A 25,214-nucleotide genomic window follows, 5' to 3' on the forward strand; every position below is an offset into this window, starting at 1 on the left:
CTAAGCCTTATCCAATTATCTGAAATTTCTAAAAACTTTACAAAAAAACCGGCCAAGTGCGAGTCGAATATTCATATAAAATATATACTACGCAATTTATCCGGTTTGTTTGTCCAATATCTTTCTTATGAATGAGTGAATGAATGAATGAATGAATGAACGAATGAATTAATGAATGAATGAATGAATGAATGAATGAATGAATGAATGAATGAATGGAATTAATTTATTCCAGAATGTGAACAGTGGAAGTCTTATGGAAGTGCCTGAGCCTATAACCCGACCATGAAAAACTGCTCGGTCAGTGATAAAGACAAAACATGGCACTCTTTTCTATTTCCTCTTATAGGGACCGTGCGCGTTGGAGGGTCTGCCATCTTGTGGCCTGAATCGGAAACATATGTGCACATGTACATTGCCAAAGCAAGTGCTACCATCTACCTCGTCGGTACGTTTCCTTGGGCATAGTAGGTTCTGCCATCTTGTGGGTTTCATCGGAAGCATAAACGACACATTTACGTCTCACGCCAAAAATCTGACGGCTCCTGTGCTGCCCTCTATAGTTCATGCACGGGGCCTATAGGAATCGCAATAAGGCTAGGGTTACCAGATGACAGGAATTTTCCTGACATGTCAGGAATTTTGGCCTTTTGTCAGGAATGGGGACGGAACACAAAAATGTCAGGATTTTTTTGAATTGATAGACTTTTTTACAAAGTACCTTTTATTTAGGTACTTAAATCAAAAACTTAAATTAATAAAACGCGGCTCAATCGGGTGGCCATCGCTGAATATGAATGTGAGGAAATATATTCAGAAATCAGGAATTTTGTCAGGAAATTCTAAATTTGTATCTGGTAACCCTAAATAAGGCTGTCTTTCTCTATCAAAGCGTGTCTTGCGGAAGATTTACAGAACCTTGACAATGTAAATTGTCCCTGTAATTTTCTACAACTGTATGATTATGTCATTCCCAGTGACTAGATCTAGAATTTAGCAATTACTGTGTTTAACTATACTTCCTCTTGTTTATTATATATCATATTGTTGAATAAATATACATGACTGTGTTAAAATTTCCGACTTGATGAAAAACAATAGAATTAGACCGAGGCAGGCGTGGCTCACTCCGCGATTTCGTCGCTTTGCAACAGGTAGCTAAAAGTACATCCGTACCACAGTAATTTTGGTGGCTAGCCTTAAGCCGCGCGTGGCGCTGTCGCCACCTAGCGGCCATATCTGTCCTGATCGTAACAGACGCGTGTGTGCAACGATTTTGAGCTAACTTCTATAAAATTATCGTATAAATAACACTAGCACTGCGGCCTTCAAAATCTCTGCAGACTTTTCTTGATGTAACTCTACCAACTTATCTGTTTTGCCTAAAGACTGGTAGAGAATGCCTTATGACATTAAGTTTCCTTTTGTGCAATACCATTAGTATCTTGTTTGTATCACCATAGCAAAATATAGTAAGAATAGAGTGTTCACTCCATACATCAGTTTTGATACCAAAACGACTATTATTTTCGCAGTCGACATCTAGCATCGAGTAGCGGAATTATCAGTACCGCTACTTGATACTAGAATTCTCTAGTGTCGCGACTCACGAAAATTGTATTGTACAACAATTTACAACTAATATTAAAAGCAGGAGTTGAAAATAGAGTTCCGGTTGAGTAGCTGAAAATTGTTGAGCATTAGACTTTTCGGTCGTCGGAACATTTACTGTCAAGTAGCAGTACTGATAATTCCGCTACTCGATGCTAGATGTCGACTACGAAAATAATAGTCGTTTTGGTACTAAAACGGATGTTTTGAGTGAGCACTCTATGTATTTTTTTCTCTATGGTATTACTTATCTGCATATGTTACGTTAAACTTCATGCCAAGTCTCATTTAAGCTAAACATGTACCTATTGTCATTTTAAAATGACTTCGTAACTTCGATTGTATGGCGGCGGCATCAAAACGCTGTTCATTGTAATGTCATTAAGGTAATTAAAATATTGTCTAGTCTACGAACATATTAATAAATATTGTGGTATTTTCCACATTAAATAAGAAACATAACGTAATAATGACGACATTATCATTAAATAATGAATTTCTCTATTACCCGTGGCGCCTGTTATAAAACAAGAAATAATATTATTTCTGTACCGTTCAGAAGAAACAATTAGGTGACCTATTAGGTTTAAATTATACCAGAAATATTGACTATTTTAATTAACACTACATTGTATTGTATTGTACTGTATTGTATGACAACATAATAGTAGGTATTTAGTGGAACAGGTACATACCCAATAAGGGTTCTTAAATTTGAAGGGCCGAAGTTAAAGTTTGTAAAGACAGCCCGAGAATTTGAAGACCTAAATGTACCGTTGCACACGGTATTTTTTGTAGATCTTTATCTAGCATTAAAAAAAATTCAACAGTTGTACTGTAATGTATGAATATTCATAATAACACTGCTGTTATGATCCTATCCTATAGACAAGCGCCGCGCCGTCTCGCCCCACGCGAATGAAGTTCTAATGAAGTTGATTTCTTAGACAACTGGCATTTATTTCATTGACAAATAGAAGTGCTGGAGTAGATAAAAAACTGGACAAGTGCGAGTCGGACTCGCCCACTGAGGGTGCCGTACTTTTTAGTATAATGTTATAGCAGCAACGGAAATACATCATCTGTGAAACTTTCAACTGTCTAGGTATCACGGTTCATGAGATATAGCCTGGTGACAGACAGACGGACAGTGGAGGCTTAGTGATAGGGTCCCGTTTTTACCCTTTGGGTACGGAACCCTAAAAATGTTATGACTTATGAAACCATTATGAAACTTATGAATGACGTGGGATACATTTTCATGGAATGAGTTTATGTTGTTTCTTTATTCTTTGTAATTGTTAAACGGACTTATTTTATTAACTGTTTCGTGCAATATAGTGTAAACAAATAAATACTCCTTAAAACGGATTAATGCAAATGCAACAACGACACCTCGACATACCAAACTAGGAGGTAATGAAATAAGGCGCGAAACATACGGACGGACATGAGAGCGTACCTATCTTCGATAATCTAAAAAGAAACTGCTTTTTGGGTTCATGTGACTCCTAAGAAAGGATATTGAAATTAAATGTTTTTGAGCAATTCTCAAAAAGTTTGTACATTTCGATCACATCTTTCACACCAGATTTCCTTACACATTTCCTAACAAAAAAGGAATGTTTCTTAAAAACTTTCTGGGACATTTTGGGAAATGTGGTGGAAGTTGTTCAGCTTCGTATACTCTACCGGCATACCATTTTTTATAGAAATCTAAGATGTGATCTAAATGTACAAACTTTTTGAGAATTGCTCTTTTAAATTTCCTTCCTTCTTTCTACGCAAAAGAAGGGGTCGAGTCTGTTTGCTATGAAACATGTATATTCTTATAATTAATAATAGGTTATGTTAGTGAATTAGATCTGGTTTAGGTAGAGTTAGACCAAGATAAGTCTGCAGCAATTTTGATAGCCCACGCAGTGCAAGTGTCATTTCTTGGTCTAACTCTACGGATCTGCTCCGTCAGTGTCAAACATGACGTTTTTGGCTCAATAAATGTTAAAATCAGACGCCAGTAAGGGCAGTAAGTTTCAACGGTAGTTCAGTGTGGTCCACGCTTAAGAAACAAGTTACACATTAATTAAAATTTATTAAAACATTAAAATGTCTCGCTTTGCATTTATAGCTTAAGAAACAATAACAATTCGTCAAAAAGAAGGCCGACTATAACCAATTAATTTAATGAATGACTTTTACACCATATGGTCATTGAACTTCCATAAAATCATCTCTGTCATCAATTTGACACCTTGCGGAAACGTTTCCTTAATATCTTCTTCCTAGTAATAAAAATAAGTTTCATCCTAATATGGAAAAAGTTCATGGATACGAATATTATTATATTATCAAACACAGCAATCTGTACTAGAGATGCCCCGAATAGTGGTTTTGGCCGAATACCGAATATTCGGCCCCTCTCTCGGCAGAAGCGCCGAATATTACATAACAATAGAATTAATTAATGTAGTCAGAGTCATCAAATCAGACCCATGATAAAAATAAAATATTTTGTAATCCACAAATGCTTAAAAAAGGGTCCCGTATTTTACGAACTTTCCAAGAATATATTTTAAATATTAAATATAGGTACCTTGTTTTTGGATATTTTTATTGTATAATTTTTCTTTTAGGTAGGTGCAACAGATATTCGGTATTCGGTCGAACAGTAGGCAACATTTGGCCGAATACCGAATATTCGGCAAAGTGGCCGAATATGCCGAATACCGAATAGTTGCCGAATATTCGTGGCATTTCTAATCTGTACCCTAGTGTAAATTTCATTCGATGGCGTGACGTGACGAACGCGCAAAGAATATAATACTCACTAGGAGAAGAACGGTAACTCCATACAAAAAAATGTCCCCAACCGTTTATACGTTTATACTAGTGGCGCCGTCTTTGTGTACCAATGGAACTAAAGTTGACAACCGGTTTAGCCTGGCGGGTATTGGTAGGTAGTAATTCTGTTGATAAACATATTTGTTATCTTCATATCACGAAATATATGCAAGATGCAAATATTACCCCTTGTTTGTGGTATTATCAATTGATTTAAATAAAAGGCATGTTTATGTTTATAACATTATATATATTATTTATTAAAAAATGTTTTACATATAAAAATATACACTGAAAACTGGCAACTGGCAACTTAATAAAAAAATAGACATTAATAAAGCGCATTCACAAAGTTTTCAGTACCTTTTATACAAATAACATTAGGCATGCCTACCTATTACACTTTACACACAGATACACTACACTTTACATACGGCATTTTACACAGATTTCCAACTTGTATTCATACATTTCTTCACGGTTAATTAATACGCTTTCCAGATGCGTTATGACTCGGTTCCTTCTGAACCCACTAAAGTTGTAAATTTGACTCTGGCTGCTTCAACAGCCGTTGCTCCGCATTTAGCACATTTTCTATGTGCATTGCTGTAATCCATGTAGGTACAGACTTACAGTCTTAAGTGGTACGTAGCCGTACACGTTGTATGTATTATTTAAAGAGTTAATAAATAAAATTTTCGTTATGAACTTTAACCACAGCAGTTGGACAGAGTCATTGACAAATATATTTTTTATTATGGTGGGTAGACGTACCTACCCTCCATATATTTTATGAACATTGATAAAGACAGTTGGAAGCAAATATTCATTATAAAACTTAATCGCATGTAATTAAGTTTTAAGCGTTTTAAGGCCCGTTTTATGATTAATATTGTATAAAATTCGTGATAATTTAAATCAGAGTTGGGAGCAATGTTGCTGTAGAAAAATGTTTTTATTTTTATTACTCGCAACTTTTTCCCGGAGGCCAACGCACACATAGAAGATTAAGGCGCACACATGCGCAATTATTTGGGGACATAACTTTCTTAGGAAGTGAACAGGCCTTGCGTACGCGTTTGCGTTAAGTGTCATTTTGTATGGGATTTTGAGTTTCCAAAACCCGCTTGGCGCGCTGTCAAAATCCCATACAAAATAGACATAATAACGCAAACGCGAACGCTCGTCACGCTATCGAATTAAATTTACACGAGGAGTTCTGCCGGCCTAGCGAAGGTTACAATCGCTATCGCTTCGACAACGAAAAGCATTATGTCTCTCTATCACTCTTCCATATTAGTGCGACAGTGACAGTTGCGTTTCGATCGCTACGTAGCGTAAGCGATTGGCATCTTGGCTACGCGGCCTGATCCGCTGATGAGCGGGTACATTTTCGAGTAGTTATAACATTTATTGATTAACCAACCAAATACAAAACCACCTAGATCTGTCACTGAACGACCTGACTTTAACCTACATTATTTGATCGTGTAACGTTTTCATCTACCCACAACTGGTAACCCAGTTGTGGGTAGATGAAAACGCCATTTGAGGGTAGATTTTGTTTACTCTTTTTTAAATACCTAAAGATACAGAGTATAAGTAGCTGGCACAGATATCTAAGAAAACAACACAAAATAAATAATCAAAAATATGTAGCTATTACCGAGGGTGACATACTCGTACTTGTGACGTTTGAGATGTATTTAAATTCAATTAACAATCACATTTTACTAGGAAAACCATGATTCAGCGGTTATTTCCACACGATCTTTTAATTAATTGCCAATTTCTGTCAGAAAACGGTGTAAAATACCATTACATCCGGGTACATAAGGTCATGTTAACAGTTAAGGGGCCGGTATATGACGTTTTCGATTTAGACCTCACTTTGTAACCATAATTTGTTCAATAAATGTTTAATAATTGCATTAAATTACACGTAAATTTGTTCACGAAGAAACCGTGTACCGAGTCTTTATGCCATTATATTTTTAATTTGCTGTTATTCTCTACAAATCGACACTAAAAGTATCAAAAAATCATAATATGGAGTTCCGTTTGAGACAGAAGCAAAACAATTTTGTCTTTGACAGTAATTGAATTATTGTATGATTCTGAAAGCTAGATAATTCAGCTACCAATTTATTATCGATTTATATTTTTACTCACAAAGACAACACAGAAATTCAATCTCAAATGTAAACTTTCGAACAATTTCCATACATTGACGACATCACTCAAAATTCTTCTTCAAGTCAGATGCCCGTTGGGGCTACACCGGAGCACACGTGTACTTCTTCCAATGAAAATGACAGCTTGATTTTCTTGCTTTTGACAATTATATTGACATTAAATCATATACGCACACGAGAAAGTATACCAGTAGATAAATTGTATTTCAAAAAATAGGGTACATAAATATCAGCTCGCGTCTCATTTAAATTTGATTTGCTGTTATAATGGTTGAAAACCGCAGTAAACTATCTTAAAACAATACGATTACAGTCGAATTTAAGTATTATGTTCCTTCAAAACTCGCTTAAAATGAAAAAAGTTTAAAGTTACTCATCTTTACTGATTGGGATCAATTTTTATTATGCTGGTATCATTTTGCGTCAGTTTAAAAACGTATTTGACTTCTGTACGTCAATGAATTTTGATGACAATTGTAATCTTGTATTATATTATAGAACTTTTATCTTTAAATATTGCCTATTAACAGGAAGAGTTATGTAATTCGTATAAGTAATACCTGAAAGTCTTGTACCTAGATTTGTAATACCATGGATTGCGACGAATAAATGATTATGATAATGCCGTTCGTTCCGTCTATATGTATAATGCGTGTACGTGCTGTTCTCTGAAAATCTTCAGGAAAAAATAACGGCTAGACCAGCACTAAGTACTAGCGAGTTTTTGCGGCTTTGGAGACCGAGATGAAGCTTACAGGCCAATAGCGCTCTAGTTATTGTTATGTATACCTATGTATCGAATGTTTTATAAATTACCTATAAAAAGCAATGTTTTATTTCGATTAGGTCTACATTTTGTGCATATTGCATATCTGAAGTATTTTCGTACTAAACTTGAAACTTTCGTTGAAACTAAATAAAATAATTATTCCAAATGTACAGTCGCCTGCAATTGATGTTACACAACGAAGGCCGCAAAAATATCTAACACGATCTTATTTGTAGAACCATAAGACCATGTCACATATTTTTGCGGCCTTCGAAGAGTAGGTACCGTCATTATCACCAACTTTGCCCGCTTTTTTTTTAAAACGAATTTCTCAAAAAACATCACATCATATGATTTTTTTGGCTCAGCACGTCCATTGTCATCAAACGCATCAGTTTATTTGAAAAAAAAAATATTTTTTATCGTGTTTTTACCCATTTTTTTGCGTTTTAGAGGGCGGGCAAAGATATCCGGGGTATTCGCCAACATTGCCCACGTCAATTTGGTATTCAAATACAGCTCGTATGATGATGATGTCTAAGGATCACTTAAAGGTTTTGGGCAATCCTACCATTCCCTGTTAATAACTTAAGCGATAAGTGTAAAAACTTTAAAATAAATTTGCTGGACAATGTTGCCTACCCGTTTTTGCCCATTTCCAAATAAGGCTCGCCTAAGCATTTTACAAAGGCTAGGGTTGTCACTTTTGAGAAAATCTGTTACAATAGTTTAATGGCCAAAAATATGATTTTTGTTGTGTTTTTCATTCGTTAACGGGTTAAAACATCTAAATAAAGGATAATAAGACAAATAAATACAGTATATATTTATAAACTTATTTTAGTGTACAAACATAACCTTCTTTTACTTGCGAAGTTGGGTAAATTAGATGAAAGTGACAACCCTAATCCGTTTTTGGTGGTGTGCAATGTTGGTATGGATGCCAAATTACCGGATTACTTTGCCCACCGCTAAAACTTTTGTGTATTTAGGCCTTTTTAGTTTAAATCTCAATAGACATAATCTATGCTTCATGTGTTATAACTCAAACCCGGAAACATTTGTCAAAGGGTTCTCAATTTTTTCTACTTGCATTCATTATTTATCAATTTTTTGCCCGCCGAAATATACCCTATATTAGATAACTCGCTCAAACTCAAAATTCCCAAGTCAAGTTATGCACAAGTTTGTTATATAGTTTTGTCAGAAATATACCTAACCTTCTTCTCTCTTCTTCTTCGTCGTAACCTCATGACTGAGGGTCGTGACCGCCATAAGTTGCGTTTTCTTGGATTGCTCTCCAACCTGGCCGATCTTCTGCCTTCCGCATAGAGCCCTGGAACTTGACGCGTGTGACTGCCTCAATGGCATCAAACCAGCGTGTGGGTATTCTGCCTCTGCCTCTTCTGCCCTCAACCTGGCCACCGATCATCAATTTCTCTAGACTGTCGGGTTCCCGCCGGGCCAAGTGCCCAAAGAACCCGAGGATACCTAACCTATTTTCTACTAAAAATAGCAGGGTGGCCATAACTATTATAATTTTTTCTACATTAACGAATTTGTTTAAAATTGTCGTTTTGGGCAAAGTTTCCCTGGAGGCAAAGTTGGCGCTAATGACGTAACATATTATTGCAGATGACTGTACATAAATGTTTCGGTGATTTTGAGATTATTTTCCAGGTTAGTTTACTAACAATCAAGTTAGTAAACTAACCGACGTATAAGTAGTAAGGTACCGCTATTGTTTAGCGATACCGATTATTTTTAAAGGTAAAACTATACCATTTGAAATATAAAGATATTAAAATTACAGCAGGGACAACCATTTTTTATAGGTGTACCTAAACCATCATTGGCCGAGCGTTAGCAAAGGTCTCCGTTTCAGCTTGGGCAAAAATGCTTTTGTATGTTCTCCTTTGCAGATCACATTTCTCAACTGATTCTCGTGAAAATTTGTAAGCAGGTTCGATATAACTATTCTGTTTCGCTTTATCCGCCAAAATGAAATTGCCACCCTGCTGAAACTTTATTTATTTAAATTCCTATTGAATGGATTTTGCACCTTATGAAAAACCGTATAGAGTAGTAAATAACATTTTACATCTGACTTAATGACATCTTATTTTATTCGCTTTAATTGTACAAAACGCGTATCTCGACAAAGCAATATTAGGTAGTAAAACAGTCAACAATCAAATGAATTAAATAGATACGTCACGTGTGACATGAACAGACAAGGAAAGCAAGACTAAATGCATTGTTTCTCTTTCATCTTTCAATGGAACGCTTTTACCCTCAAAGGAGGCTAGTGGTCAATACTAAACTAAAAGTCCAATCTTAAAAAAACATGATGGGTCACTGACCTGTCCCAGTAAAGTGAGGTAGTGTGCGTGAAGTGCGCTTGTGTGTGAAATGGGGTAAATTGACAGAATCTGAAATTTTACCCACCGCTACCGTCGCCTTAAACATGTACAACATACTAGTCAGAAAAAACTTTATAATAAAATTAATAAACATACACATAAGTTGTTTAAACACCTGTTTGTTTCTTAAACTTTCCATGCAGTTATTTATAGATGAGGTTTTATTTTTAGCTGAGGTAAAAATATGTTTGCAAAAAGTTGGGTTTAAAAACGGTTAGGTCGATGAGGGTTCCATCTCAAATATTTAAAGTTAGATATTGAAGAGTTGTTGGATGCTTTTGGCATTAAGTCCGCCTTTTGTACGATAAGTTTTCTTTTATGTGCAATAAAATTTAAATAAATAAATAAGAGTAAATGTTTTTTTTAATCATGAACAGGGTGTTAAAATGATCCATTGAACAGTAGTTAAATATGGAAGTTCTGATATTTGGATAAATAGATAAATACAGAAAATATCGATATCGACATACTACATTAAGACCAAAACATACTTAATGTATAAAAAAATTAAAATTTAAATAGGTATATATGTTTCAAACGAATGATATATGTATAATATAGTTTCATGTTAAAATTTTATAATAATTCAAAATTTTAAAAAAATCTAAAGAAGGGCATAGTTGTGGTTGTTATATATCAAATTGTGTCAAAATATTTTCATAATGTTAAGAGAGGAAAATGTACCTATACTTTTTGTATGGAAAGGTGTTTTACGCGCGTTCGTCCACTTTCATAATAAATTCGCATAATTTTGACCAGGGAACCTTAAACTCGCGAAGATTCCTTTATTCATCTGTCAATCATAATAATTATAAATAATTAACACTTAAGTCATTTAAAATCATTTAAATGAACATATTAAAGTGGACCTTATGTGTTTACTATAAGGTTTATTATCAGTTAACATCAATCGAACGGTAAACAGTTTTTTGCATAGTATTTACTCTATGAAATATGACAGGTGCAAACAAAATGGCCGACTTCGAATCCGTTTGAAGCCCCATTGTTGCGTCATCGTACTCTGCACCTGTGACCAAAAATAGAAATATTAAAGTGACAACCAGTTCAAAAATATGTTTTGATTCTAACATATTTACGTAAACGTCATTAAGAATGCAAGTTTAATTCATAAAAAATCCGGCCAAGTGCGAGCTGCCAGGCACCAGTAGTCAGCCTTTCTTGGCTATTTTTGGCTGTAAATAATTAAGTTTTTCTAATTGGCACGTACCGGAAGGCGCAGCGTGGGTAGTCCCCCCACAAGGTGGACTGACGACCTGGTAAAGGTCGCGGGGCTCCGCTGGATGCGGGTGGCGCAAGACCGGTCATTGTGGCACTCTTTGGGGGAGGCCTATGTCCAGCAGTTGGACGTGCTCTGGCTGATATGATGTTGATGATGAATTTGCATGTCAAAAATAGGTAATATTATAGATTGATAAACTATTAATTGAGAAATACCTTAATTTTTAACAGAATTCTCTACCATGACCAACAATACTAATTCAAAGAAGTGATTCTGACATGAAGAGTTATGAGTTATGCGCCATATTTTCTTGGTCTAACTCTATCAAAGTTATAGATTTTTCTTCGAACCGGTTAATGACTGGACTGTGACGTAAAAAAGGATTATATTTAGCCACGGAAGACGAGAAAAGACAAAAATATTTCCAAGGTACTTCCTAACGGCGATTTGCGAAAATTGGCCTCAGACTTGCGGAAATATTACTAAACTGGTTTGGTTACTTTTAATGGCCAATTATTTAATTTTTGTAGACAAAGAAAATTAAAGAAACAGGCGGACTAGCCAAGGTGCCGATCGCTTGCGCTTCGCCATCGAATGGCTTTGTCTCTCTATCACTCTTCCATATTAGCACACCTCGGACACTGGCGATCAAATGTATGAAACAAACTCGTTCCTACGCACACAGTCTAAGTACGTGTAGGTGAACGCGTACCTTGCTTGTGTGAGTAACGTGCTAGGGTTCCCGCCATTTTGTTGTCAAGTTCGATGACCTCAATGACTCAAAACTCATTGCGCGTATTAGGAAGAAATAAGAATCGTATTATGCTGTAAGGTGGGTATCTAAGCTTGATTTATACAATAGTTTCCTATTTTGAATCAGTTTAAACGAAGTAACAACATTTTTGTGAGGAAATTCAGGCCACAAAAATATTACGTAAGTTAAAAACATGATTTTTTGTTCATATAGATATTTTGTTGTTTTCAGTGTGATCTGATAGGTTTTGTAAATATTTGTTTAATATTTGAATATTTTACGTGGCCTCCGCCCTGCGCACCGCGTCGTCGCGTCCTTGCCAGCCGGTAACTGTGAGGTAACCGAGAGCGGGTGGGCGGCACTTCCAACGGGAGGCAGGGAGTGTCCATACTGTACGTTAGTACTATTTATTATACTGTGAATACTGTGATATTAGTGTGAGAGTGACAGTTGCGTTTCGTTCGTTACGGAGCGTTAGCAATTAGCATCTTGTCCATGGGGTCAGGCCTATGTATAGTCAGTGATAAAATCTTGTATCAAAAATGAAATTTTTGTCAAAAAGTTATTATCCCGAAAAATTTAGCATTTTTTTGTTTTTAATCTTTATTGCGCAATATAACAAATAAAGTACAAATGGCGGACTTAATGCCTAAAGGCATTTTCTACCAGTCAACCATCAGGCTAAGCAGAAACAGTAGTAGGTGCAGTCATTAAACAAAAAAAGCAGAATAGGTAACATAAAACAAAAAATATAGCGATAAATAATTCACACTAACGAAAATAAACTTTAGTGCTTAATACAAGGTGTATGGTTAATAACGTGTTAATAATGATCAAGTAATAAATAAACTAGTATATAGAATAACTAAACAATATTATGTCATCATAACGTACATACATTTGTGGCATTATCTATGAAAAGGGACCTTATTGTCGATGGCGCTTACGCCGCCCAACGTCGCGCGGCATTGTATTGTATTTATATCTGAGCATCGTTAATAATGGCGTAAGCGCCATCGACGATAAGGTCCCTTTTCATAGATATCATCTCAGTCATAAGACGTCCACTGCTGAACATAGGCCTCCCCCTTTGGGGGGTGTATGCCATAATCGCCACGCTTGGCAGGCGGGTTGGCGATCGCAGTCGAGTACACCGAATTTGAGGGACGCTGCTGCCCGTCCACCGGTGGTCTTGGACGTAGTTTAAGGGCATACCCGGGTCCAGGGCATACCCGGGTTTCATAGATAATGTCACATATAGTTTTAAACAAACCAACAGGTTCCCAATCAAGGATTCTCCATTCTGTTTTGCCTACTAGTCTTAATTACAGGTTTTAAGATACGCTTGAGGCTTTTGGCAATTTGGAAGGTCATTTTATATTATGTAAAGGTGACTTTATGAAATTGAGACAAGTGCGCATAAATAAATAAATTAATTAAGGGTCAGGGTCTATTCACCATGACAAGAGAAATGTGCGATATTAAGTACAGTTAGTTAGTTATACCGGGCATTATCCGCAAGTCGATAACCATTGTGCCTATTTTGCGTGAAAACGAGGTAGCTCTTAAGCTCTACTCTAGCCACCCCAGCTCCTCCATGAAACCTAGTACCTACAATTACCCGCTAAAGTTGTGACAGGTCACCAAAAGTTTTGATTGGCTAATAGTAGTTTGTGTTACAAGGGATCAAAATGATATATTTCCGTCAAGGGCGTACATTGAATCCTGAGCGTACCTAATGAGGGATTCAAGTGTTAACGCCCAAGACGAAATAATTTTGATACCGTGTGACACATACTGCTTTTCACATCAACTATGAGGAAATTGTTATGTTCCAAAATATTATGTATTATTTAAAAAAAAATATGCAAGGAAGAAAAAATCGTGTCCTAGAACAGAAAAATACAACTTTGATCCCTCCTAGCAGGGAAGAAAAAGCCCTTTTTCGAATAGGCGATGTGAAAAATAACATTCTATATATGTATGCCGAACATCTTGCACGACATTACAATATTTGACGTTATCAAGCTACGCGCAGTACAGTTACGGCGCTCGTGGCACAAATACAAATACAAAAAATACAAATACAAAATTCTTTATTACTTTTAAATACACGTGGCCATGGTTTAGGGGATGGAGCCGCCCGGTAAGCAAAAAATTGCCTGTGTTGGGAGGCACCGCTCTTCCCTAGGTTAACAACAAACTATTAAATATTTTATTTAAAACATAAATATGTACCTAAACATATAATTTCTAAAACTAAATCTAAAACTAAAATATCAACAATGTAAGTAACTTAAATATAATTAATGATGTAAATGCATGAAAAACGTGACATACACGTGAGGTCATCTTTAGGGTTCCGTACCCAAACGGTAAAAACGGGATCCTATTACTAAGACTCCTCTGTCCGTTTGTCTGTTACCAGGCTGTATCATGAACCGTGATAGACAGATGAAATTTTCACAGATGATGTATTTCTGTTGCCGCTATAACAACATGCAAATACAAAAAAGTACGGAACTCTCGGTGGGCGAGTCCGACTCGCAATTATCCGGTTTTGAGATCTAGTCAGACTTCTATAGTTATTCTAGTTCGTTGACTAAACTAACCAATAATTGCTAAAGAACAAGATTTAACTAAAATCTCGAAATTAACAAATATTCGTATTAAACATAAATTAAATGCCCTTACCGGGATTTGAACCTGGGACCTCTAGTTTCGTAGGTCACCACCAAGTAGGTTAGGACGCCGATTTTATTTCTGTATATATGTCATGGCAAATAGGAACTATACAAAATATTTTATTCAATACCAGTATTTGTTTACAAACATGTTGTTTATCAAGCTATATTTTGTGCCCAACGACATTTATAGATAAAATGTTTTGCCATATAAAACTATGTCAAATTATATGGGACAGTGATGAATCGTGTCACAAGTCACGTAGCGTCCTCAATTTTATTTATTAATTAGTGGAAAAATTTCATCTTTTTTAGGGTTCCGTACCCAAAGGGTAAAACGGGACCCTATTACTAAGACTTCGCTGTCCGTCCGTCCGTCCGTCCGTCCGTCCGTCCGTCCGTCCGTCCGTCCGTCTGTCACCAGGCTGTATCTCACGAACCGTGATAGCTAGACAGTTGAAATTTTCACAGATGATGTATTTATGTTGCCGCTATAACAACAAATACTAAAAACAGAATAAAATAAAGATTTAAATGGGGCTCCCATACAACAAACGTGATTTTTGACCAAAGTTAAGCAACGTCGGGAGTGGTCAGTACTTGGATGGGTGACCGTTTTTTTTTTTGCTTTTTTTTTTTGTTTTTTTTTTATATGGTACGGAACCCTTCGTGCGCGAGTCCGACTCGCACTTGCCCGATTTTTTGACAGAAAACAGAGTCGCTTGAACAAATTTTGCTCTTTAGGTACCCATTTAACCATCTAAAAAACTATAGCCCGTCAAACAACTTTGCCAGTACGAAAAGTCGCGAAATTAAAATTTTCTATAGAACGTTTACCCTTCATGCCATTTTTTTTTAATTTGCCCCTTTTTTCTACTGACGGGAATGTCTTGACAGACTATATATGCCATGCTGTAGGCTCTAGCAAATACCACCGTTATTTAGTTTGCTTTCATACATATAACAACGACATCTTTGGGACAATTCGAACAACAAATTAATTCTTTTCCATCGTATTTTCTCGGAAACATTCGTATTTGTCACGCTACTTCAGTCAACGTCAGTACTTTTTGCACCGAAACTGACTGAAGCAAGACATGTTCGTACGTTTCCGTCTAAATACGATGGAAAATCAGTATTGCAACTGTATTTCCGAACTGCCGACAAATCAACCATTAAATTGTCTGTTTCATTCAATTATGAATATTATAATATGACTTATGCAATAGTCTGTATCTTTAGGTATTTAAATAAAAGTAAACAAACAATTTGTACATTTTCGGGTAGTTATAACACTTTTTCGTTAACCGACCAATTACAAAACCGCCTGGATCAGTCACTGAACAACCTGACTATAACCTACATTATTTGATCGTGTAATGTTTTCATCTACCGTCAACTGGCTTAAGGAGCCATTTGAGGGTAGATTTTGTTTACTTTTATTTAAATACCTAAAGATACAGAGTATATTATGTATACTTATGATAATTATAATTCTTTAAACACAAACACGTGTCCCAAAATCAAATACAGATAGGGCCATGATCTAATTATATTATATTTACCAATATAATGTCAACACGAACTGCAACACTTTTAACTAATCACGGATGGACCTTAATATGTGATGTTATCTATGAAAAGGGACCTTATTGTCGATGGCGCTTACGCCATTATTAACGATGCTCCGCTGTATATACAATGCCACGTGACGCTGTGCGGCGTAAGCGCCATCGACAATAAGGTCCCTTCTCATAAATAATGCCCCATATTATTGAAATAAGTTTAACATTGTCAGTTAAGAGGCTGTCAAAACCCAATTTCGTTGAAATCGATGTTACCTAAGCAGTTTTTTAAGAAAAACTGTGTTTTAGTCATTGACATATATCTTATGACTGGCCTTACGGGCAATAAGAGTGGGCATGAATGGGGCCAGTACAGCGGTGTGACACCACTACAACGCGATTGGTTGATGAGTTCCCATCATGCGCGCGATTGGTCACAACTAGTTGAATTAGACTGCATGATTTGCTCGAATTCGTGAGTGACACCGCTGAACTAGTATCATTTTTAGTGCCCATAAGGCCATTCCTGAGATATACGTCAGTGGTTTTAATAAATCAAAAAAATATATGTTATATTTCATCATTTTTCAAAGACCGTGGTTGGACTCGATACCTGATTAGACAAAATCAGGGTACAATAACAATTGCAATGAATCAATTAGTAGAAAAAAGCGCCAATTTTAAAAAATGTGGGCGCCATGGGTTATTAGCATTGATCGTACATTTTCCAGCTGTTTTGGTGCAGCAGAGTGGTGTTAACGGAATTGGTATAGATAATTTCAACTGAAATGGTAAATTAACGTTAATATTAACGTAATTAACGCTAATTAATCATTAGGGTTGAAATTATTTATACCAATTCCGTTAACACCACTCCGCTGCACCAAAAATGCTGGAAAATGTATGGTCACGTTTTGAGGAATTAATTCCCAGCAAGCTGGAAATCGTCTTAATTTGGTACCTTCATTTGGTCCTAAATTAGTGTAATTCGAGTTTGCTTCTATATCGTCCGATCGAAAACTTAAATATCACGCCTTTTTTCTAGTGACAAAGTCGTTTGACAGACTATAGTTATTAATTCAAAAATATGAAATGTCTAGACAATTATATATCAATTTAATGTATGGCTTAATGAGATAAAATGCGGAATACGCAAATACTACCATATGCGTATAGAAGTTTTTCAAGGCGAGTACAGAAAAACTAGATCACTTTTTATACGTACAGTTAATCACAAATTAATATTATTATTTTATTATTTTTATTTTTCGTCTTAAGTTAGGGTTTTTATAATATGAATATATATTATTTATTATTAAATTTTATTTATTTTTCCCAACAGCGTTTTTTTTTCTAAATTAAGGTCTAACATGTTTTCGCGCTGTCATGCAATTATTTTGAAATCGACAGAATGTCACTTTGTAGTTACAATATCTACGCTAAATAAGTACAATGTACTTTTAAGTATATTTCAATACATTTTGCAAACAACTAAACAATAAAAAATTAAAAAACCCCCCTACTCATTTTTTTCCTAGCCTATTTGAGTGTCCCACTGCTGGGCAAAGGCCTCTCCCCTTAATTTCCACGACTCCCGATTTGGTGTTTTCTCCGGCCAGTTGTTCAGGAAGCTGTCCAGGTCATCCCGCCATCTCTGATTTTTGCCAATATTTGTGCCAAAAATGCCTTACGTAATAATTGAAAAGAGCTGATACTCGTCAAACCGCTGCATCGATTTCCATCAAGCATAGCTAAGAACAACCGTAAGGAAACTCGCTTTTACGTAAAAAAAAACGCATCGAAATCGGTTCATCAGTTGGAGAGCTACGATGCCACAGACAAACATGTATATAACACCCATCTTTTTGTGTCGGACGTAAAAAAGACTTTATATTATTGACACAGACTGTACTTTCTTAAGACTACTTATGACAATTATTATAGTATTCAAGATCGATTAACAGACATTATACCTAATGGCATCAGTTTCTTAACTTCCTCTTCAGTTTATATCCTATTATATCCGTAAAAATCATTGAACCATTATTACAATAGAACTGGCACAGAGAACCAGTATTTTGCGCTATAAAAGTTACTGTCGTTTTGACAACTAACCATAGAAACGGACTGTGATGACACAGATATTTGTTCCTGAGTCATGGTTGTTTTCTATGTATTTAAGTATTTATATTATTATATATATCGTTGTCTGAGTACCCACAACAGAAGCCTTCTTGAGCTTACCGTGGGGCTTAGTCAATTTGTGTAAAAAATGTCCTATAATATTTATTTATAATTTATTTATTCTTGAGGAAGGTTTAGGTGTATAATTTGCTAAGGTTTTGTGTAACCCGTGCGAAGCCGGGGTGGGTCGCTAGTACATACATTCATACATATAAACACGCCTATTTCCCGGAGGGGTAGGCAGAGACCACGGATTTTCACTTGCTACCCTGGCATACCTCTTTCGCTAGTTTTATAATAAAATACGTATTCATATCAACAACTCATTACATCCGGCGTAGGTACCAGTGTTGGCCGAAAGTTAATCCAAATTGAAAATGCTGGCCATTAACCATTATAAATTGAACCGTAAACTGTAATCGTCCATACGCATTAACTTTCGGCCAACACTGGTAGGTACAACCATAACACAGTCAAGCACTTGAACCTGTCACCTCTAAGGCTACACACACAACCTGCACCTATTAGTCTACCTTGACTTAGCACTTAAACCCGTGGTAATTATACAAATGTTCTGGTCTAAAAATACCTGTGTCTACATCGTCATATAAGAAATATGAAATGAGCTGACATGGCAATTAGAACTATTAGAATAAATTAAATTATTTTCAGAAAATATTTTAATTTGTTTCTATTTCAAGTAGAAACACTACTATATAAATTAAAACTGAAATAAATGTCATATACTAATAAAAAGTGACCAAGGCCTCCAGTGCCCCAGGAATCGAACCAGCGTCCTCTGCTATCGCGGCAGGTGCCTTGACACTTGACACTGGAGGCCTTAGTCACTTTTTATTAGTATAAAACATTTATTTAAGTTTATAAGCTAACATAGGTTTACCATTACCGTCAAATGTGCCTACTTTGCTCCCCCGTGGGTAATTGTGCACCAACAGTTTTTAGTGTTTCGTACCCAAAGGGTAAAAACGGGACCATTACTAAGACTCCAATGTCTGTCTGTCCGTCTGTCACCAGGCTGTATCTCATGAACTGTGATAGCTAGACAGTTGAAATTTTCACAGATGATGTATTTCTGTTGCCGCTATAACAACAAATACTAAAAACAGAATAGAACAAATATTTAAGTGGGGCTCCCACACAACAAACTGATTTTATTTGCGTAATGGTACGGAACCCTTCGTGCGCGGCTCCAACTTGCCCTAGGCCAGTTTTTAAATATGAAAAAATTATCACAATCTCATTTAAGTCTGGCTAAGCGCCACTTGCACCATCCCACTAACCCGTGGTTAACCGGTTAAACCGTTAACCCAGTATCAAATTGAACTGGTAATTCCAGGTTTAACCGGTTAACCCCGGGTTAGTGAATGGAGTAAGTGGCCCAAAGTGTAAGAAGGCGAGAGCAACTTGTATTTAAAATAAAGAATGACATCAAATAAATATAGCCCAATCCGTTTGTATTTAATTAAATATTTACTTATTTGTTTTTATCTAAAGTGTTAATTAATGTTCTAATATTCGATCAATAAAATCGGCACGTCATACACCCGGATGCAAACTGGAAAATTTATTTAAATTAGACAATCACATTATAGAAACGTGGTCATAAACTATTATGGACGTTTTGAGTAATGTGGTAGGTATGGTATGCCTTAGCATAACATAAAACTATGAAATATAACGTCCATCATTAGATCAGCTCGATGGTACCATAATATTGAATTGTCAGCACATTGTCACCCAACTTATATATGTAATATCTGGGAGACCGAGCTTTGCTCGGAAAAGATATAAAAACTCAAAAATGCGTGTTTTCCCAGAGATAAGACTAGCTAGCTCGATTTATCGCCCCCGAAAACCCCCATAAAGCAAATTTTTCATCGATATAGTTAGAGCCGTTTCCGAGATCCCCGAAATATATATATTTTAATTAAACAAGAATCGCTCGTTTAAAGGTGATAGAGTAAGATTGAAGATACCTGAGTCTGCAACGATTTTGATAGAGTGTGGAAGTGTTAAAATGTCAAACTTCTATGAAATTATGACGTATAAATAACACTTGCACAGTCTATGCTATCAAAATGCGCCCTACGCAGAGTTTTGCGTAATATTCCCTATTCACTACCATGATTCTTACTGCTAAGTCAGGATCTGAACTAGAGATGTGCCGAATATTCGGTAATTATTCGGTATTCGGCATATTTTTCAAAGTTCGTATTCGGCCGAATATTTCGGTTCGAACTGCCGAATATTTACCGAATAAATAAATTCTTTTTTAAGGGCGTCAGCTAGGTGGCGCGGGTGCACTTCGCGAGCAGGCATTAGACATTTCCGTTTCTTTTTATAAACATACCCGGCCGACAAAGGGAAGGGTCAAAACACTCAAAACACGTACGGAGTGCATATCGCGGACCTGTATGAACTTTTTGCGGGATCCCTTTGTTTGACATAATTATTGAAAGTCATAATGTAATTATTGTCAGATTATCATTAGGTAGTCATAATTCTGAAACCGGTAACTTTTCGGGATTTTAGCAAGGTTATCCTATAGATAGGTTAGGTTAGGTTTGTTTTATAGCAATACTGAAAAGTTATGCGTTTCTGAGAAAAACCTAATAATGATTAAAGAAAATTCGGACAAACAATACATTATGATTTAAAACCTACTTTGTTGCTGCGTAGTTAGCCCAATCGGTATGATCGGTATGATCGGAACCGAATATTCGTATTCGGCAAAGTCCATATTCGGCTCATCTCTAGTCTGACCTACCGCATGGAGTCTGAAATTGTTTTATTTTTGTTACAGGTCTATTTATCCTCCTGATGCTGGGTTTCTTCGCCCTCGGAGCTGGCTGTTTCATCCTCATAGCACGTCCCTACGAATTCCTATTCAAACAAGTTAGTATACATTTTCTACAATTGCCTACCTACCTAATGAACCTATATACCTACTTAATGAAATGAAAAAAAAAAAACAACGGGTTGCACTCCGGGAGTGCCGGCAGAAGTGAAAACTTTGCATTGTAACAGTTTTTCAATTAGGTCACGTGTCCGTCTTACGAATTTTCAATCTTTCGAATCTGTCGGTTAAGTAACCTGTCGCGGATTTAACATTTTTTCTCCGTCACAAAAAGTGCACAGCGCCGCTAAAGAAGTTTTCACTTCAAAAACATAATTTTATTGTAATAAAGGTGTTTTACGTACCTACGTGAATTATATGATTAGTCCAAGTACAGTTTTTGCCAATTTTTTTCTCAAAACACTTAATAAACTGAATTTGAAACCGCTTTTTAACCCCCAAGCCCCCGACGCAAAGAGGGGATTAGTGAAGGGCAGCTTGTAAGTTCAGCGTTTTCCAAAAAAAAGTACATTTCATTCATGTCTTCAAAATATTGACTTTTTGGGCTCATTTTACTCAGAATCATTTGTACATTCACGCCTCATACATGAAAAAATGTGTCCTAAAATTTCCTTTCCAGATCGTTACATTTTTGTATGAAAAGTTTTCTTATTTGTATGAACGTGACGCACTGAAAAAAATACACTACAAAATTTTGGGACACATTTTTTCACGTATGAGGCGTGAATGTACAAATGATTCTGAGTAAAATGAGCCCAAGAAGTCAATATTTTGAAGACATTAATGAAATGTAAATTTTTTTTGGAAAACGCTCAGTTACGAAAGTGATAAGTACTTTCATTATTTAATGTAAAATTTCTCTTAAGATTCTGTATTCTGTGTAAATTATTTGTTTGTGTGTATTCTCTCATGAATTTTATAATCATAACCCGTTCTACTGACGTCAGAAGTAGCGGAGATGTGATATGAAAATTAAGTATAATTTACATACAATATATATACAGTGGTACTACTAAACTAAATTAATAACTAGCTTAAATCTAAAATAGGCCCTTGAGGCTTTGTACCAAGGATGCTGGCGGCATTTCCTCGCTGTATCGCAATGCTGATACGTTGTGCGAGGTAGCCGCCAGCTCTTCGGTCACCAGTTACGTCAACCAGACGCTTCGCGATTTCTGCGAACAACTTATGCGCGCTGGGACCCCATGGACCTAGAGTTTCAACTCCATGTATAATTTATTCAGTAACATTACTGTCAGAAACGCTTCTTGTCAATTAAGTAATTTTCAAAAGTTGAAATATACTAGTAGGTTAACTGTGACAACCTTTTGGACGCCAATGACCGATATATCCGCACCGCAGGTCCAACGCCAAAGACAGATTAATCGGTCACAGACCACAGAGCAACATAGACCTACGTGCATATACATATACGTCAATTTCAGTTTTGACACTTCGGTGACGTGGCGTCCGAGTGACAGGTTTTGTGTTTGAAACGGCATCCAAAAGGTTAAGGTGAAATGTTTCAGAAATTCCCCATCGCTGTTATATGGGGCATTATCTATGAAAAGGGACCTGATTGTCGATGGCGCTTACGCCGCACAGCGTCGAGCGGCATTGTATTTATATCGAAGCATCGTTAATAATGGCGTAAACGCCATCGACAATAAGGTCCCTTTTCATAGATAACGTCACATATGTTATACGTTTAACCATAATGTCTGTCTGTGGCATCGTAGCTCTCAAACGGATGGACCGATTTCGATGCGGTTTGTTTACGTGAAGGCGAGTTTTCTTGCGGTAGTTCTTAGCTATACCTATTTGAAATCCATTCAATATTCAATCGTTTCAATGAATATCAGCTCTTTTACTGATCTAATGATGGAGACAGGAGGTGGCCATAGGAACTCTGTAATGAAACAACGCAACCTAATTGTGTTAGGGGTTTTTAGAATTGTCTCGATGAGTATTAGTTGTCTGTCGTAAGAAAAGTACAGTCAGCGATAAAAACTTGTACCAAAAATGTAATTTTTGCCAAAAACTTATTCCAAAATTATGTACCTAATGCATTTTTTGGCTTAATTGCGGAGGTTTTAATTTTTTAAATTTAATTCACAGAAAGTGGTTCTTCAAGATGGCGGCGAGATTTTCGAAATGTGGAAGAAGCCGGAAGTAGACCTCTACGTGCGGATATTCCTGTTCAACGTGACGAATGCCGAAGACTACATGGCGGGGAGGGCCGAAAAGATCATCGTGAAAGAAGTGGGGCCGTATGTTTACAAGTAAGCATGTTTTGCTTGCGGAAATAGAAAAAGAAGAAATACATTTATTTTAACGCCACAACATAGTACATGAAAAAAAATATGGTCGTCTGTAAAGTCGGTTTACGGACGATAATTTTGCGTGATAACGTCATAAGAAAACATTGATGAAAAATTGCTCAGTTTGGCCGTAACGTTACCATGGAGATCTGTCCACAACGTGACACTTTTTCGTGCATGCTACCGGTGTTCACCGATTTATAAGATGTTATCACGTAAAAAAAGAAAAGCTTGCAGACATAAAAGACATTTGGACGCTCAAATAGGATCCCCACTCAGCATAATGCCGCGGCAAACCGTGGCGCTGGTTTTCTGTGGGGACCTGACTTGATCTAAAGTTGATGGCGATACGTACGCCAACGACACATCATCATCATCATCTCAGCCATAAGACGTCCACTGCTGAACATAGGCCTCCCCCTTTGGGGGGTGAATGCCATAATCGCCACGCTTGGCAGGCGGGTTGGCGATCGCAGTCGAGTACACCGAATTTGAGGAACGCTGCTGCCCGTCCACCGGTGGTCTAACGACACATACTAGGGTCAAATAGGGTCATAGACCTTCATTGCTGCACAAATTTGGACTTATTGCAATCCTTAATATCTAAACCATATCTACAGGGCATATCTACACAAAAATTATATTTCGCAAGTAGAAAATTATAAATGAAACGTATTATTTGCTAATCCGTCAAGTGGACGGAAATTGACACCGGACGGTATTTGTTGTTATAGGTATAGCGGCACCAGAAATACATCATCTGTGAAAATTTCAACTGTCTTGCTATCAAGGTTCATGAGGTACAGCCTGGTGACAGACAGACAGACAAACGGACAGATGGACACTATGGACAGTGGAGTCTTAGTAATAGGGTCCCGTTTTTACCCTTTGTAACTGTATGTGCCATTATTGACCCTTTAAGAAACCTGTAGACTCCTTCTCCCCTTTTTAGGGTTGAATCATGTCTTATTATTTCTGATCGTATTTATGAATTTCTTCCTGCATAGCAAATAACTTAAACTCTTTATACATAATTAATATAATTATACACACTCCGCTAGACAATGATTGTAGGCGATTTCACAACGATGCGGATATCGATTTCAATACGAAGTTATCTCGGAATATATTATGACATTTAATTGTTCGTAATAATAGTTTGAGAGATAACAGTGCAAGGACTGGACAAAGAAGTTATTTAATATGGAGTCATATGAGTAATACGACAACATAACATATTGAGTATAGTATTTGTAATTTTGTGTGCATGAACTGTACAGTTCATTGTAATGAATGAACATGTTATCTTATCTTAACGTTTTCGGGGGCCCTTGCGGATACACTTCGACCCATAAGGATCTTTTGTGCAATTACCCCCTAGTAAAGATCAGTCAACTACTCAAGAGCTTTTCCCAGCATATCCATGTGTCGGATGATGGAGCTCCAGATATCCTGCTCCAAAGTCCTTCATTCTTTGTCTGGCGAGGGCGTGACATTCACACATTAGGTGTTTTACTGTCTCTTCCTCTTCGCCACACATACGACAATCGGTGTTGTCAGAGTGTCCCATCTTAGCCAGAATTTCTTTGACCCCGTAATGGCCAGTAAACACCCCCGATAATGATTTGGAGTTGTTTTTTGCTAAGTTTCCAAAGCTTTTTGCTCCAACCGGAGTTTACTCCTTGCATAAAGAGACCTGCCCTGATTTAGACCCGTCAGACATTCTTCCTGATGTTTGGCGTCTTTATG

The 25,214-nt window shown here is 36.6% G+C and overlaps 1 protein-coding gene across 1 annotated transcript in view; it reads left to right on the forward strand.

The window, feature by feature from the left end:
• Positions 1–25,214, forward strand: part of LOC134803717 (scavenger receptor class B member 1) — a 60,922-nt gene that overhangs the window by 21,689 nt on the left and 14,019 nt on the right. The window contains exons 2-3 of the mRNA XM_063776525.1: positions 21,091–21,182; positions 23,263–23,426. Of these exons, the coding sequence (XP_063632595.1) occupies positions 21,091–21,182; positions 23,263–23,426 (256 nt within the window). The remainder of the gene's footprint in view (positions 1–21,090; positions 21,183–23,262; positions 23,427–25,214) is intronic.

The sequence above is a fragment of the Cydia splendana genome, chromosome 27 (genome assembly GCF_910591565.1).
Source record: "Cydia splendana chromosome 27, ilCydSple1.2, whole genome shotgun sequence".
Taxonomy (NCBI): domain Eukaryota; kingdom Metazoa; phylum Arthropoda; class Insecta; order Lepidoptera; family Tortricidae; genus Cydia; species Cydia splendana.